General features: G+C 35.8%; 1 protein-coding gene across 2 annotated transcripts; it reads right to left on the reverse strand.

Moving 5' to 3' along the window:
- Window positions 1-2,079: 2,079 nt before the first annotated feature.
- Window positions 2,080-18,965, reverse strand: LOC120191332 (pumilio homolog 5-like). 2 transcript variants are annotated; one of them, XM_039194306.1, is made up of 10 exons: window positions 18,793-18,965; window positions 9,542-10,225; window positions 5,933-7,341; window positions 5,697-5,838; window positions 5,472-5,579; window positions 4,512-4,724; window positions 4,286-4,396; window positions 3,607-3,801; window positions 2,568-2,739; window positions 2,080-2,312 (listed from the first exon to the last, which is right to left on the reverse strand). In XM_039194306.1, the coding sequence occupies exons 2-10, from the start codon at window positions 10,187-10,189 to the stop codon at window positions 2,281-2,283; spliced, it is 3,030 nt and encodes a 1,009-aa protein (XP_039050237.1). In that variant the 5' UTR covers window positions 10,190-10,225; window positions 18,793-18,965; the 3' UTR covers window positions 2,080-2,280. The 2 variants fall into 2 exon arrangements, with proteins under 2 accessions (XP_039050237.1, XP_039050235.1); XM_039194304.1 differs by having other exon boundaries at window positions 18,814-18,964.
- Window positions 18,966-19,208: the final 243 nt, after the last annotated feature.

The raw sequence follows: 19,208 nt of genomic DNA on the forward strand, positions 1-19,208 counted from the left end.
ATAAGTAAAGGTTCATTGAACATGTTTCAGTCGTGCTTTCAATAGGATGTGGTATTGGTAGTGGTAGTTGAAGGGTGGGTACAACATTAAATTCGCATGACATATTTAGGTATGTACAATAACTAGCTAAATATGTGTCGATACATTTCCTAAAAGTATCGACCCCAAAAACATCGAAACCAATAATTATAATGTAATAGGTAAATTAACAATGCAACCGGTATAAATATACCAGTTAATTAGAAAACAGGTCAACATAATGTATCAACACTTTTGGAATTTGTGTCGTTATTGTCCAGAATATAAAGTGTCGATACATTTATTAAAAGTATCGATCACAATAACATCGAAACCAATAATTATAATGTAATAGGTAAATCTACAATGTAACTGGTATAAATATACCAGTTTTATGAGAAAATAAGTCAGCATAAAGTATCGACACCATTTAAATTTGTGTCGATACTTTTAGTCCATAATGAATGCCAAACGGGGTGCACGACATAAAGTGTCGATACATTTATTAAAAGTATCGATCCCAAAAAATCGAAACCGATAATTACTATGTGATAAGTAAATTTACAATGTACCCGATAGAAATATACCGGTTTTATAAGAAAATAGGTCTAAATTATGTATCGACACTTTTTAACTTTGTGTCGATACTTTTTTCCAGAATGAATACCCAACGAGGTGCATGCATAAAGTGTCGATGCATTTAAAATTGTATCGATCCAAAAAACATCGAAGCCGATAATTATAATGTAATAGGTAAATTTGCAATGTTACTGGTATAAATATGTCGGTTTACTTAGATAATAGGTCAATATAAGCGCTACCTATTACATTATATAAACGCCTACCTAATATGTTATTGTACTTGATAATATTTCCGTTTAAATGATATAACATAACCGATCTAAATTTTAACCGGTCATGCCGTTTTTTAGTCGTTTTTTAGGCGCTGCATCGCAGAAGCTCCCAAGGAGTTGGGGGGAAAAGGAAAAAAGGAAAAGAAAAAAATGCATTTAAAATCCCTAACTCTAAATTTAATTATGTCATTAGTCCTTATGCTTTCAAGAATTTAAGAATAGACACGAACACTTCAACGGTATCTCAATTTAACCCCTAAAATTTGAGATGTGACATGAATTTTTAAATTATTGCAATATTGTCCTTATTTTATGAGGTGCAACAACTATCTTGTAAAACTTTAATTTCATGATCTTTTTACTTTCAAATTTTCAATTAGAGGTGTGTAGATTAATCTATAACCATTAATTGTAGTTAATCAGTGTAACATTTATATTTTACATGTTAATTAACTGAATTGTTAAAATTAAACAATTTTGATTAACCAAACCGTTGAAAGTAACGACTAATGATTATGATTACAAATTTTGACAAATAATTAACCTTTGTTAGATTATATATATATATATATAATAAAATTAGAAGTTAATGTTCCTATCCCTAAAGTTATCCAACTCCTATACTAATTTGTTTCATGTTTGAAATATAAGAACGAATGATTTAACCTTCAATCAACTAACAATTATGATTGGTGAGTCATATATTAATTTGGGGTAAATCGGTGAAGACCTTGAGCGTTGATGATTTAATCCTAGAGTTGACTTGTTATATCTTTTGATATTAAGTCATGAAACTTTCATTTATCTTATGTTGGAGCTCATTAAATCGTTAGAGGCTGAATTAGTTTGAAATTAAACTATTAATAATAGTTAACCATTAATAATAGCTAACGATTTCAACGGTTCAATGTAAAAATAAGCATTTAAATTACATATTAGCTCGTAGTTGAACCTTTAGTTAACAATTTCAACAGTTAGTAGATCGTTTAGATTAAACGGTACAATCAATTAATCGATCGTTTAGATTAAACGGTATGATTAATCGACCATAAACATCTCCAATTTTAATGATAAAAAAACACTTGACATAATTTAGTAATAATTTGAATACTTTATCCACAAATTATTTTTCACATAATTTACACCCTTAGGATGGTACTCAGGACTTGAAACCTTATGATCAAACCATACTTACACAGAGGCATACACATAATGAAAACCTGCAAGCATTTGTCAAATTTCTCAATAAATTTCAAAGCAATCACTGCAAGCTTTAGTTGTTTTATTCTATACATAGATACACAAACAGTGTACAATATACAGTAATACATTTATTCCCCAACTTTTTAACTAACAATTTATCAAACGCCCTGCAACAGTTTCAGCCTCTAACATCGATAAAGACCTTTCATGCCTTCTCCGAGGCCGTGGCATCGCTTTCTGCATAAACGATCAAGTATTATTCATTACTGCACGTCAACAATCTTGACTGATCAAGTTTTAATCATTCATGCATAAATGATCAAGTTAACCATATCTAATCTGTAACCAAATAAACAAGAGCACATGCTACTTTTCATCTTAATATTTTCAGGAAGTAGAGAAAGTTATCATTGATGATCTTGAAACTTATGTGCGTTAATGAATCGATGATCTTGAAATTCATGCGAGTTAATGAATAGAAAATCCACGCACCTTCACTAAGCAGTTGTTCAAACCGAGCAGCAATGTGTTTCCCATATGTATATTTCTTCAGAGCATTGAGATGAACTCTTACCCCATCCAGAAATAGTTCCCGTTGTCTATCGTTGCTTACTTCAAGAACCTTCTGGACCACATAATTAGCGAATTGGTCCTTCATCATAGTCTACCATAAAAAAGTCGGAACAAAAGTTCATGAGCTTCAGTTAGTAATATTATCCGTTTGAAAATCGAAAAACATCAGAAAACTAGCAACACTCCCTAAATCTTCATGCTCGGGAAGGCATTGTAAACTCTATAGTAGCTCCACAAAGCTTTACATTAGGCACAAACTTAAGGAAAATAAAGTAAAGATGTTGAATCACAAGTGTAGAACAATTTTATTCAGGTCAAAGAGAACTATGACAATAGAACAAAAGGACAAAGGTATTCTGATATCTCATCATGCAACATAAACAGTCATGGTCCCTCGATTATTCATAATCGAAGCACTGCATTATATAAACACCAAATATAATTGTAAAATGTTTTGGGAAAAACAAAGAACAGCAATTATTTATTGTTTGAGGGCTCGACAACCTGCCACCTGAAGAGAGTTCAATCTAAAAGCACATTGTAATTCATGGATCTCCGACGAAAGTAAGAATGTAGTGTTACAGCAACAAAGAGGGAAGACAGATACAAAAGTGTACAAAGAAACAAATTTGAGTTTACCATATTTATACAATACACAATACTCCCAAAAACAAGAAAAAACTAATTGTGCACTTAAAACATCGGCTTTAACTGGCTATTATTTTCATCCCTCCGTAATCTGGTTCAACCCGTACCCAGCTATTCAATTTAATGTTTCATAAGAAATCGGTTAGATCTTCAAGATTATATAAAGGTGGAAGCAATAAGGTTTAAACTGAACAAAGAAAATGCATTGGAAAAGCTTGAAAGAAACTAATTATCGAGAAGTTCTAGATCTTGCCGAGGACAGAAGCTAAGAGTATAATTGGTTGTGATAAATGTTTTTTACACTACTCACCAATAAAGAGTCGTTTTCATCAGGTTGTCCAATGATCTCCTCAACCAAACACTCCCGTTCCACACTATTGCCATACTCCAAACACTTCTCAACAACATTTGACGCATATTTATGTTGACTCAATTGTACAATTTTCCCAGCCAACTTGTTAATAATACGGCCTCGTTCATGCGGCTTTCCCCTCTCCAAAACATGCTGAGTAGAAAAATGCAACAGAAAGTTAAATCACTCGAGAGATCAGAAACTAAGGTAAGTGAAAAGGTGCTAAAGAGAAAATAATTAGGAACCAATGAAGAGGCCTTGATTTTATCGAGTGAAAAATGGAAATGAATAAAAGAAGCTAAAGTGAAAAAAGAATAGAAAGCAGTAACAGATATGCCATGCACCTACATTGCTCCAACTCCCTTTTTGAAATACCGAGCCCGACACCCGAGTTAGACACATATCCAGACATGGGTATGGAGACATGACCCTCCTACATAGAAAAACCTAGAGAAAATTGCATATACCAGAGTAGAACAAATACTGATATCCAAACAAATACTGATATCCAACACACCCTAGTCCGAGTAACATAGCCACTTCCACTCACCAGACAACATTAATAGGAAGTATCCAATCAGCCATCAATAAAACTGACAATCAGAAACTAAAAGTGAACCTGAAACTAAAAGTGAACCTGCGTAACATAGTTTCCATACTGATCTTGAGAAAGCTCGTAAGCAGCATCCAAAATTTCATCGATGATGCATTGGCTTTGCAGTTCGTTTGAACAATGCTCCAAAATTCTCTATCATAAATCCAAAAGAATAGCAAATGATAAGAACATGACATAACAGGTATATCAAATAAGACTATGTTCAGCGAGCCAATGTCTTGTATAGGCAAGCAAAATGTAATTTTACCTGAATGACACGGCAACCGTAGGGATGAGTAGAAAGTGTTGCAACTTGACCACGAAAAGCCGAAATAACAAACCCAATTCTATCCATAGGGATGCACTCTATACACTTTTGTATCACATGATTCCCATTTTGGTCACGCACACATTTCATAACGTGACCGTCAAGCTCCTCAACAAGTTGTATTTTCTGATCAAGTTCAATCACTTCTAACGCCTGGGAAATATTGACATAATGGAGGTCAGAAAATTGCATAAATTGATGAACATCTGCTTTGTCATCATCCACAACTGAAGCCCATTCTAAAATACACATCGAAAGATGCTCAACTACTTTATGACCCCAAGGCCAAAGATAAGCTTGGATGGCATCAAAAAAGCAATAAACAATCTCCGCATACATGACCATATCTAGATACATACGTTGGAACATATATTAATGTGAATGCCAACGAGAATAACCAGTTATTAATCCAACATATTTAACTAAATACAAGGCTGCTAAGCATCAGAATACTTACAACAGGTTTATGTGTTCATATAATAAAATGAGTGGAATGCGCACATAGATATTCCTTGAGAAAGCTAAGATCTCACTAGAGAGGACATATAACAAAATAATAATTCATGGCCTTGTTGAGAGTCTTACTGTTATAAGACTTTACTTTCAATACATTGATATTTTATTAGCTTATAGAAGAGTGTATGGCTTGAAAAGGGCATACCCTTCTCAACTCTTATTGCAAATTGTATTTGAGAGAGAGAGAGAGATTGCACATATTTATGTACATGTACAAGCTAAGTAGATGAAAACCAGGTGTTTTTTTTCAGACTGATCATAATATTTGTTTAATGATTCTTCTTTTGGGGGTCAAGTTTTTAAAATAATGAAACTGAGTTTCGTCCACTGAAATATTCAAACTCAACCACTGTCAAGATCATACTTTTAAAATGGTCCACACACCTTCTGTATCACACGACAACCATACATTTGCAGACTAAAGTTTAGCATATTTCCAACAAGTTGATCAGCAAGTTCATTCCGCTGCTCGGAACTTCCATGCCCAAAACACTGCAACACAGCAACACGATTAGGCCCTCCAAAACATGTCATCCAAATTGTTTACAATTCCCATCAAAAGTAAATTACTTAAAGCATTCATGACATAAACAACATTTAAAACCATACCTTTTGAATAACATAATTACCAAAAACATCAGTCATTAATCTTGAAGTATGTGGAAGGACTTCTTTGTAAACAGACTCCTTGTCCTCAAGACAGCAATGGTCCAGCTTCTGCTGGATAAATCGACTCCCATGTTGATCAACACTGAAGTCAAACAGGTATTAAATTATTTCTTCCACAGGAGATAATAAGAACAATATAAATAGAGAATGAAAACAAACTTGATAGAGAAAACTGCCTGAATTCAACTATACGCCCAGATATATCAGAGAGCTCAAATTTCCGGGCATTGCTGGATTTAAGTTCTTCGAGAAAAGAATGCCTTTTGAAGTCCTCAAAGCTGTTGATTCTCTGTCCTTGCCAACCAGAATACGGTCCTGCTTTTGGAGGAAACCAAATTTCGTTTCTGTGACCTAGAGGAGTCATTCCACCTACTGGTGATGATGGCATCAGTGGACTGGCAAGCGGTGATGTTGGGTATTGGGAAATAACACCCATGCTTTGGTGACCTCCATAATAGCCACCACCAATACTTCCAACTTTTCCAGGACTCGAAATTCTTAGCCTCTCATTAATTAGAGGATCAAGTTTTGAATCACTAATATAAGCAGCACCACTTGCTTCTTTCTGCACAAAAGAATCAACTTGACCCCCAGAAACACCAGTTGATTCCAAATGACCATGCTGAGCAGAAGCACCATATATGTTGCTAAAAGAATGTTGGAGGTATTGCATATGAAGTGGATCAACTAAGGAAAGCGGAAGCATTAAGCCATGGTGCCCATAAAAGTGGCCAGGAGGTTGCAAATCACTTGTATTTGGATTGCTTTCCCCAGTTGAAGCACCATAAGTTTGATTATTGAAGCTTGGACCAGATGCAGTAGAATCAAATGGCAAAGAAACAGAAGCATGAGAAAGGTATCCTCCCACAAATGGGGGAAGAAATGCAGGATTCATGGGATATCCGCTAATATTGTTTTGTGGAGCATATAGACCAGATGGCTGAAAATTGGCATACAGTGGGTTCCCGGAAGTCATATATGGTGCCGCCGTTGCATATATGGGGGGTGCGAGTCCAGAAGAATGTAATAATGGTTGTGAACCCACAGAAGAGAACTTAGGATGGCTATACATATGACTCAATCCTTGAGAAATGGCCTGTGCTGCAAATCCTTGGGATTGCTGTGCAGAAGCTGGTTGAATGGACGAATAATATTCCCTTGGCATATTCTTTCCATGAGTTTGTTGTGCTTCTTGTTTTTTTCTCATTCTGGAATTGGAAAGTAAAACCGACTGAGGAACATCACCAGATACATCAGCATCCGACCTAGCATCTTTGAAGTTTGTATCATCTTCCAAAGATGCTGATAATCTCCCTGTCTGTTCAGGGCATGGTGAGTTCTGAATATCGGTCACTGAAGAATCCTTGTGGGGTATCAAACCAGTAGCATGAGCATCTAGGGCATTTTTATCCACGCATACATCAGCAGAACCTAAGATCAATTCTGGTACTTTGGAAGAAGCATTGACAGAAGAAAAGTTTGATGAGATTGCATTAACATCATGATCTATTGGCTCATCTGCTGTTGCGATGCCTGATGAATGTGACAAACTATATACCGGTGAAGGGGTGCGGGGGAAGTCTTCCTGCACATTTAACAAGAAAAGAAGCATAACATCAATATAAGATTATACAAATACGTAGGTTGTGGATATGACATCTATATTAGTGATTGTAACTAATTAGTTAGTTTTAGTAGAAGACTTATTCATCTAAAGGATAAGTCACTAGTTTATCTCTAAGCGAGATTAAATTAGAGTTTTAATTCTTGTACAAGAGGTCATTTTAAAGGAAAGACTCTCCTTTCTGTAACTGTATGAAGAAATAGAAAAACAGAGGAATTCTATTTCTCTCAACTCACAAAATAAAAGATTCAAATGCAAAATGCTGAATACTAAACCAACACATGCTACTGATGAAAAAGAAACTAGCAAACAATACATGTAAAGCACGTTTCGGACAGCTTTGTATCAAACATCATAGGAGCATTCATGGCTGCATAGAGTATTTTTTTTATAGGAAGTGTAGGCCTCGTTAAAAACCCCCTTCATGATTAACAGAACACCAATCGGTGTTCCTTAATCAGCGGAAGGAGGAAAAGAGTGCCTCAAAATTCATTAATAAGTAAAAGATTACTTAATGTTTAAAACAAACAAACCCCTTACAAAAACAACCCGAAACACACCAAAGAACACATCTTTCACTCAATTAAACAACATCCTAACCCAACAAACAATAACTACCCAATACCAGCCTTAGCTAAGCTATCAGCTTCTATATTTGCTGTTCTGTCAACCCATCTGATAGCTCCTTCCAAAACTCTTATCATGACAACAATATCTTTCACTAGATGAAGGAAAACACCAGGACAGCTATCTAAATTCTTAACCCAATCCACAGCAAGCTTGCTATCAGATTCAACAATCCACCGATTCTTAAACATTAAGAATTTACTCCATATACTTTTATTAAAAGAAAATTAACAGATAATTGCTGACAACATTAAGATATTGCCTTTAAATTTATATGATTTTCCGTTCTGGTAATAACCTGCAAGATTAAACCCACGGTCCTTGCTACTAAGTTCAATTTGGGTTCAGTATAATTCTGATACTTAATGCTAAACCATCAATTTCAATTTCATTGAAATTTTATAACTTTTGCTTATCTCTATCTGTGCTACATCAACTCAGGTTCGAATGTCCAATACCGATGTATCTGTGGGTTGGACTTGCCAGTTTGTATTTTGGACTTGCAGTAATCTAAAATGTACCTGGAAACAGGACATACATATACATATATGGGAGTACTTCATTTTAAAATATCACAAAAATATTTCTACCATTAAAAATCAAGTTTCTTAAATTCAATTTTTTATAATTAATGTTAGTTTTAATTATTAAATATATGTGTGTTAGTCACCTTAAACACTAGATTATTATATTTTATATGATCCAATATACAAGCCCAAAACATAGAAGCCCAAAACTCCTTTTTTGTTTCTTATGGGTCAAGAGAATAATTATTCTTTCCTCTCTTTTTTTGCATCCTTTTCTTATTTCTTCCTTCCTTTTCCTCACCTCTCTTTTCTATCTGAACTCTCTCTACAGCAGCACCAAAAGAACCCCGAATTTGGCTGCCATCCTGGCCGCCAATCTCTGAAACTGGCACCAGATTTTCACCGAATTTCACCCACATACTCCCCTTTATCTACTCTTTCTGTTTCTTCCATAAAAAAAATATAAAACAAAATGCCTAGAACTAGAATCTCCATAGAAACTACCAGAAAAAAAAATATCCATATGTATGTTAGTCCCCTCTTCCTCCTCTCTTTTGATGCTCCAAAACAGCCGTTGCTACTGTGAACCACCACTGTCAACACCATAAGCACCCAACTCTCACAACCCAAAAATGGCAAGTCGAATATGCAGCACAGTGTCCAACATATACTCCATTACATGTTGTGTATGGCAATTGGCACCCAAAAGTGCTGAGAGTTCATTTCATTTAGGTCTCTATAACCAACATGATCAGTTTTTACAAGTTCAAATATTTATATGTTGTGCATACTAGTAGGAGTGCGTTGATATCTAAATATTGTATTAGTAGAGGCATGATGGACAAATATTAAGTAAAATGGACTCTCACCAATAATACTGTGCATACTGGAGAGTTAACTCTCACAACAATCTATCCAGAGTGGCAAACAATATAATAAAACAGTAGGTAAATAGAAGAATAAATGAAAAAATGAAAAAAATAAAAAAGATAAGAAAGGCTTTATACCTGTATCAGATCAACCAAACTCTTGTGGCGACCAGTGAAAGATGCCAAGTCTTGTTCAAGCAAAGACCCATTACCATCTTCTGACCACTTGTCTAAAGCTTGTCTGGGGGATGATCTATCCTCAACTTCCTCCTTATGAGTAGTGAGTGAAGTTCGATTAAAAGGTAAGAACCCATTGCCACTATCATCCATGGATGTTGCTCTCCAGTTATTACCGAAACAACCAATATGGCGCGCCAAGCGTCGATTTTCATGTGAAATCAGAGGTGGCGGAAGCCTTGGATTTAAGTTAATGTTTGAGCAGTAGTAAGCAAAATAGGCTGGATGAGAGCGCAGTTGCTCCTCAGACTCGCACTTGTCAATGACACTGCTCAAACTTGCCAAGCTGGAATTTAGGCTAGAATTCTGTTGAGCCAAAAGGTTGCCGATAGCTGTAAATGAACCTCCCATGCTTGGTGGAGCACTACCACTTCGATTTGGCACTTTGTCTGTTTGATCCCCATGGATTCTTTGCCCTTTCAAAAGCATCATCAACTCCTCCATTTCTATATCCTTCAATTGTGAACCAAATACTAGAGCTTCCTTTGAAGAGTGCCACTTTGTGACCCCACTACTTTCTATCATTTGCATCAGGCTCTCAGTTGCCATGTTCTATGGAGAAAGATCATCTAAAACTTCCTTTTCCTACAGCAGTAAGATTCACATTATTCTCTTTTAAGTGATCTAGCAAACATAAATGTAATGCATTGTCTAATAATTAAAACTCACTAAACATTCACAATCATTAGCACTTATACGAAAGCACCTTTTAACAGAAAGGAAAACCAGCATTTTGTGCTCTTGTCCTGTTTCTATATTGGGTAGGGTTATCATATCAAATCTGTGCAGTCTCCATAATAACATTAGTAAAGTAAGAAAATTTAAGTACTAGGTAAATCTCGGGGGCTATAAAAATACTGAATATTAAACTATGCCCTAATATTTGGAAAATAAGCAAATATAATTATTATATTACATTGTCCAAATCATTATTTTCAAGGCATGAACCCAAACAACAAGATCGCATCAAACTCAATATTTTTGGGCGTTTTGCATATTATCAAGTGCGAGACTAGTGCACATACAAGCTTGTTCACTAAGGTGATAGGACAAAAAAGCCTGCTTCATTGAAGTTCTCCCTAATTTCTTTTATATTTTTTTTCTTTTCATTAAATGTACCTTACTAGTAAGAAAAGGGATAATATCAGTCCCTAATTTCTCGATATTTACGCAATTCCAGTATTCAACAACACATCAAACAAAAAAAATATGCATGAAAAAAATTGTATGTTTTGTAGATAAACCGCACCACTTTTTAGAACTATGTTACTCAAACTCTGAGAATGAGTGCCAAATAAGGGTATGCATCCGAAAATATTATGTCCAGATCATTCTAAATTTTCCCATGTATGTGGAGGATCCTTGGAGGCCATATCCCTATATACATGTGTTATAGACGAGTGTTGTCGAACACAGGCACTTCAATAAAAATGAAGAACCAAGCAACATAGAGTTTATTGTGATAATAATACATCTTAAGCTTATATATAATATGATAAATAAATGCATGCAAGATCCACATTCAAAAACAAATATATATACATATTGCACCTCACTTCACTTTGGCAAGTGCTTTTTTTTTCCTTTTGCATTGTGCTTATAATGTATGTTGTGCTGGAGGCAATATAAGGGTTCTGGCACCTAGAGAGCGCCTTGTGCCCTTGACAACATCGATCCAAATATTATACAAACCCTACGTCTATACAAATTTTTAATTAAACCCATAAAATATATGAAAATAAAATCAACCCAAAATGGATAAAAAATACGAAATAAGTTTTTAATCAATTCAATGCTTGTGAGAATTAATCAACTTTTTTCCTAAGTTCTGATTCCTCTCAGCGACTAAACAATTCAAAATACTAAACATTTAGAGGATTGTTATTATCTTTCAAATAAACACATTCTTAAAAGGTCATAGTCTCAAGTATAATGTGTAGGAATTATAGAGATATATGAGTTGTTATCATTCCTTCAATTAAGGGATTCTGTAAATAGTTTTCTACAATCCCTTATTTTAGGGGAAAATATCTCCTAGGATTAGTATCTTTCCTTACTTAGAGTTTCCTAATTTAGAGAGATAATTTGTATATAAAGATGTAATCTGTCCTATTAAAAATATGAAGAAAATACAGAGAATTACTCTGATTTCTACATGGTATCATATTAGGTTACAGTTTCTTTCTAACCTAGACGATGTCCACAACTTCTTCTCCTACTCCAGAGATCACTTCAAATCCAGAAAATCTTTTTGGTTCTGATGCTCAATCAGAAGGTAATCTGGTCATGAAAGAACAAGAAAGTAACCCTCATGCTACGGTTTTTTCTCCTCTCAGTTGACTCCTAATTGGATCCTCGATTTTGGTGCTACGGATCACATGACTGGTAACAAAGATTTGTTTTGCAATTTTTTCCCCAACTTTGGTAAAGCTGTCAAAACGACTGATGATTCCTTGTGCAAAATAGAAGGACATGGCACTGTTATTCTCAATGAACAGATTGCACTTAAAAATGTCCTCTTTGTACCAAATTTGGCTTGCAATCTCGTTTCAGTTAGTAAACTTTCCACCGACTTGCACTGCTCTGCAACTTTTACTGATATTGATTGTACTTTGCAGGCACTGAACTCGAAGAAGATGATTGGTAAGGCCAACTTGCAGAATGGTATCTACATTCTTCTTGCCTCTACTACAACCGAAATCTCAAAATCTTTCACCGCTTTAAAAAAAAGTTGATAGTGTTATGTTATGGCACTATCGTTTCATCCCAGTTTCCACTATGTTGCAAAAAATTTTCCTGCTCTATTCACTCATAAAAGGCCAAATTATTTTTCTTGCAAAGTTTGCTCTCTTGCCAAACATAATAAATTATCTTATTCTCCTTCTACACACAAGCATTCTCACCCTTTTGCTTTGATCCACAGTGATATTTGGGGCTCTTCTCGGGTGAAAAATGCTAATAATTGTAAGTGGTTTATCACTTTCATTGATGATCACAGTAAGATAACTTGGACTTATATGCTAAAAGATAAATCTGAAACTGCTGGTGTTTTTGTCCAATTTTATAACATGGTTCTCACTCAATTTGGGTCTAAAATTAAGCTCTTTAAATCTAAAAATGGCAGTGAATTTTTTGCTAAGTCTTTGGGTGATTTTTTTCAGGGAAAAGGGCATAGTTCAACTTAGTTCTTGTGTTGGAACGCCACTGCAAAACAGCATTGTCGAAAGAAAAATAGACACCTCCTTGAAGTTACCCGTTCTCTTCTATTTACCACTAATGTTCCAAAATATTTGTGGGGGAAGCCTTATTAACTGCCACATATTTAATCAACCAAATGACTGGTAAGATTTTACAATTTCAAACACCTCAATCTATGTTTTTGCAATACTTTCCCCATTTTAAGCCTATCTCCTCCATTCTGACAGTTAAAATCTTTGGTTGTATTGTTTTTATCCAAAACATTGCTTCTAATAACTCCAAGTTAGATCCTAAATCGTTAAAGTGTGTACTGCTTGGGTATTCTTCACTTAAGAAGGGTTATAAATGCTATCATCCTCCTTCTAAACGATTTTTTACCGCTATGGATATAACATTTTATGAGCAAGATCCCTATTTCACTCAGGCTGAAATTCAGGGGGAGATATGGAAGGATTTTTAGCCGCATCATGTATTATCTCCTCCTACTCTTCATTCTCAACCTTCAGAATTGCCACCAATTTTGTCTTTACCTACAGATTTGTCAGCTGTAACTACTCCCGTAGATTCATCTGTAGTACCTATCACTACTTCACCCACACCTACTTTTAACGCCCTTCCTGAAAATACACCAACTCCCATTCAAAATCTTCCACAAACAACACCAATCAAACAACTTTGTGCCTATACAAGGAAAAGAAAACATATTCTTGAGGCTGTTTTGCAATCTGATTCTTGTCGAGAATTGGATTTAGGTCCAGCTGCCAAAATAGAAGAAGAAATCGGTAAGTCCACTTCCCTTACTCTAGATGACTTCCTTATTGCTATTAGAAAAGGGGTTAGACAATGCACCAAGCATCATATTGAAAATTTTGTTGGTTATAATTCGTTGATACCTTCTTTTCTAGCATTTACGGCAACCTTGGATAAAGAACAAGTTCCCACAAGCATGGCTGAAGCTCTAAAGGATTCTAAATGGAGAAGGGTTGTTGAAGAAGAAATTTGTGCACTAGAGAAAAATGCTACTTGGACCGTTACAGACCTTCCTCAAGGAAAAAAGGACAAAACGGCATCTTCAGGCTTGCAAAATCTAGGGAGAATAGGAAAAAGGATCTAGGTAGCATTAGGTTTATTAAGGACAACAATGGCGTTCTTTTAGCGAAAGATCATGATATTAAGAGGGTTTGGGGTAGTTACTTCTTTGGCTTATTTAATGACGGTGCCTCTCCCTGTAGAGATAGTACCGTTGATGGGTCAGCCGACCATCATACTACGGCCAATGACTGCCCTACAAGTAGGATTGGGTTTGAGGAAGATGGGTAGGGACAAAGCTGTCGGTCCTGATCAAATTCCTATCACTGTGTGGTTGGCCCTAGGAGAAGAAGGAGTTAAGTGGTTGACCAACATCTTCAATATTATTTTAGAGACTGCCAAGATGCCAGAGGAGTGGAGAGAGTCTACGGTGATACCAATCTATAAGAATAAAGGAGATCCCCAACGTTGTGGTAACTACAGAGGTATTAAACTACTCAGCCATACCATGAAGCTATGGGAAAGGGTGATAGAGGCTAGGTTGAGACAAGTTACTAGGGTTTCGGAAAACCAATTTGGCTTCATGCCAGGCAGGTCTACCACGGAGGCGATTCATCTACTTCGACGACTTATGGAGAAATATAGGGAAAAGTCTAGAGATCTTCACATGGCGTTCATTGACCTTGAGAAGGCTTATGATAGCGTTCCCCGCGATACGATCTGGAAGACCTTGGAAACGAGACGAATCCCAACTGCTTATATCCGAGCGATTCGTGATATGTACTGTAAATCTACTACATACGTCAGGACTACAGTTGGCGATACCGAGACATTCCCGGTTAAAATCGGACTCCACCAAGGGTCGGCTCTTAGCCCTTACATCTTCGTCTTGATTCTGGACGACATCTATTGTGCGACACCAAACGGTGTACCATGGTGTATGCTTTTCGCTGACGACATTGTCCTAGTTGCTGAAACAAAATCTGAGTTGAATAGTAGACTGGCTACCTGGAAGACTGCTTTGGAAGAAAAAGGTCTAAGGATCAATATTGAAAAGACAGAGTATTTATGTTCAAACTTCAGTGGGGACCAAAACGATGAAGATGTAGAAATATGCATAGAAGAACACGTTCTCCCCTCAAATGATTGTTTCAAATACCTAGGGTCTATGATACATAAAGATAGGGGTGTAGATGATGACGTTACACACCGTACAAAGGCGGGATGGCTAAAGTGGAGGGCTGCTACTGGAGTTTTGTGAGACAAAAAGGTGCCTCTAAAACTTAAGGGAAAATTTTATAGAATGGCAATAAGACCAGCGCTGTTGTATGGATCAGAATGTTGGGCAATCAAGAATGATCACGTAAGGAGGATAGAGGCCGCAGTTCGATGGACATGTGGTAGGACTCTGTGGGATATGGCAACAAACTCTGCTATTAGGATGTCCTTGGGGGTGGTGCCTGTTTCCGAAAAATTGAGGGAGGGAAGACTACGGTTGTTTGGGCATGTCCTTAGGCGACTACCGTCGGATGCGGTCAGGAGGTTAGAGTCGATTACAGTCGACGGTGCCAGAAGGAGAGGACGACCAAGGCGGAAGTGGGAAGACTGCTTGAGATCTGATTTGATGGATTTAGCCCTTACCGAGGACATGACATCTGATAGGAAAGTATGGAGACTTAAGACTAGGGTAGTCGAGTAGTGTGGGTCACATCTATTGGGTGTATCATCTCTGTATTTTTTTAATGCCTTTATAGTAATTTCCATGACTTCTACTTTTTATACGTTTCTGTTATCGGTATTTATGAAGGCTTAGAACTGGGCTTCCTATCGTTGACTTCTGCGTATCATTCTCTTCACTTTTAAATTTAGCCGGGTCTTACGTTTCTGTCTATATGCATAGATTTTTTCGTATGGATTTATTTGCAAGGATTACTTCCCATTACAGACCCGCATATGATATTAATGATATTAATGACTGCATATGAATACTGTTCAACTATGTATTTATGTATTTATTTATACATGCATTGCATTTTATTTATATTTTTAATTTTCTGACTGCCGGAGGTCTTTCACGGAAGCTACTCTCAACCTGGCGTTAGGGGCAACCTACTACCCTACCTCCCTCTTACCCCATTGCATATGGGAATTGGGTTTTGTTGTTGTTGTTGTTGTATAACTCCAATGGTAGTATCCAACGATACAAAGCTAGACTAGTGGCCAAAGGCTTTACGCAAACATATGTGATAGATTTCACATAAACTTTTGCACCTGTGGCGAAGCTGAATACTGTTAAAGTACTCAAGTTTGGTTGTAAATTGCGATCATCAATTACACCAAATTGATGTAAAAAACGTTTTTCTTAATGGCAAGCTCGAAGAAGTCTATATGAAATTTTCACCTGGCTTAAAGTCTGTTGAATGTAGCAACAAGGTTTCCAAGCTCAACAAATCTCTATACGGGTTAAAACAATCACCTAGAGCTTGGTTCGAGAGGTTCACTAAAGTCATTTTGAAAAACGGGTACAAGCAGTCCCTCGCCGATCATACTCTTTTCATCAAGGTAGCTTCTAAAAATAAGAATGCTATCTTTATTGTGTATATGGACAACATAATTCTTACCGGAGATGATGAAGAAGAGATTTACAATTTGAAGAAGTTGTTAAATAAGAAATTCGAAACCAAAGACTTGGGAAAACTAAAGTATTTCCTATGAATGGAGGTGGCAAGGTCAAAAGAAGAACTTGTGATCAACCAAAGAAAATACGTACTTGATTTACTCAAAGAAACCGGTTTTCTTGGTTGTAAGCCGAATGATACACCAATGGAGGCAAACTTGAGATTTAGCAAAGAAGATGGATCCTTAGTAGACAAAGAGAAATTTCAAAGATTAGTTGGGAAACTAATTTACCTATCCTTGACAAGGCCAGATATAGCCTTTCCCGTAAATGTGATAACACATGACTAACCCTACTAAAGAGCATATGGCATCAGCAAATAGAATTCTCAAGTACTTGAAGAAAACTCAAGGACACGGCTTAATGTTTAAGAAGACACAAGGCAGAACTGTTAAGATTTTTACAGACCCTAGTTGGGTCGGATATCTTATTGAAAGGAGATCTACTAGTGGCTACTACACTTTTGTTTGGGGTAACCTTACTACTTGGAGAAGTAAGAAACAATCAGTCGTGTCAAGAAGTAGTGTTGAAGCTGAATTTAGAGCATTAGCATTGGGAATATGCGAAGGAATTTGGCTACTTAAATTACTGAAAGAACTTGGCACTAATCAAGAGGATCACTTTGAAGTTTTGTGCGATAATCAATCTGCTATTCAAATTGCCAAAAACCTAGTTCAACATGATCGAACAAAGCATGTTGAGATTGATAGGCATTTTATTGCTGATCAAGTTAACAAAAAGACAAACACACTTTCATAAATTCCTTCAGAAGGACAAATTGTAAACATTCTTACTAAGGCTTTGCCAAAGCCTGTTTTCAATAAATTCCTATTCAAGTTGGGATTATACAATGTATATTCTCCAGCTTGAGGGGGAGGGTAGGAATTATAGAGATATATGAGTTGTTATCATTCCTTCAGTTAAGGGATTCTGTAAATAGTTTTCTACAATCCCTTATTTTAAGGAATCATATCTCCTAGGATTAGTATCTTTCCTTACTTAGAGTTTTCTAATTTATAGAGATAATTTGTATATAAAGATGTAATTTGTCCTATTGAAAATATGAAGAAAATACAGAGAAATACTCTGATTTTTACATGATGACGATATCGCCGAAGTTCACAACAATGCCAAACATCATTGTTATAAGACGGTTTCCCAACAGAAGGCATCCTGCTTAGCAAAGCACGTAAGCTAACCAATCTTCTATGTTAAGAGGAAATATGATTAGTCTATATCTTCCTTTGGCATATAGCATTCCCCAGATGCCAGAAAAGTATTATTAAAGAATTAATATGTCAATGTCTTGTACGGTATCCGACGAACATGGGTTTATTAGATGCAAGGTATATTTATTGGTCAGCCAGGACTTGACTATAGGGTTAATTTCAACACAAGCAACTGTGCAGAAGAAATAAAATTCTTAAAACAAGGTTTCCTAGATAGTGCCAATGACAAGAGCATGCGAACTAAGACATTTCAAAACCAGAAAGACTGAAACTAAAATACAAACATTGATATCTATAACATGACAGAAGCACAGACAAGCATTAAACCATAAACTGATAAATCAGCCAATCAAGATACGACTTTAACGATGGATCATGAAATTAGAAAAGATACAAACATCAAAGAAAGAAGATAGTACTCAAAATATAAATAAATAAAAACCAATTCATACATGCAAAATGGTAGATTTTACTGATACAGACGCATCATAAGCAAAAGTTGTCAACTTCACTCTCGTCCCTTCATACCACTACAAAGTTCATCGGCAGTACAAAACAGTAAAGACCACATTATAATCTATACATTAAACCATTCAACCTCTAGCTTTTTGGCTTGTATAGTTCAGATTTCGGTTCCAAATTATTCCAAAACCCCATACAGGCACAGCTAACAGCTATCGATTAGTATGCATATACAGTAGTGATGAATTTTCATTTCAAAGCCTAAAAAAAACTAACCCAAAAAAAAGTAAAAATATCCAAGAAATAACAAGTCAACCTTTATCAATAGTCCTAACAAGAACACCCCACAAAAGGAACCCATATTTCATCAACCAAAAACCTCACAACAACACCCAGCTAGATCCATATATTTAAAGAAACATGTCATCCAAGAGCCATATTTAATAAAATTAAACAAAACCCATTGATCTTAAAGAGAGAAAAAACTACCTTTTACTCAACAATCAACCCAATCCCCGAAACACTAAACAGCCAAAAAATACACAAATACGAGTTTCCAAAGTATAAAAGACACACACCTTGGGAGTTTGAAACAACAACACTTCACCAAATCTGTTGGAGACTTGGTAGACTTATGGAAAATGCCAACTAAACCCAAAGCGCAGGCTTTTTCAAAGGAGAAAACTTGTTGCTGCGATTGAGAAAGCAAAATCTTTTCTTGCGGAGATTGCCTACTTTTTATTTAACCCCGAGGCTTTGAAGTTTTGAACTTTCAATTTTTTTAATAATAATTAGGTAAAGCATATAGAGTGAAAACAAATGGTTAAAAAACAATGAATTATAAAACGTTTTACTTTATTTAGAGATTCTTCCAAATTACGGAGTTGACAATCTCTTTGGCTTTATTAATTTATTGGATGGATATTGGATATTATTTTTTTTATTTAACCCTAAATTCAATGGTTTTAATAAA

Source organism: Hibiscus syriacus, unplaced genomic scaffold, assembly GCF_006381635.1.
Source record: "Hibiscus syriacus cultivar Baekdansim isolate YM2019G1 unplaced genomic scaffold, ASM638163v2 tig00116965_pilon, whole genome shotgun sequence".
In the NCBI taxonomy this organism is placed as follows: domain Eukaryota; kingdom Viridiplantae; phylum Streptophyta; class Magnoliopsida; order Malvales; family Malvaceae; genus Hibiscus; species Hibiscus syriacus.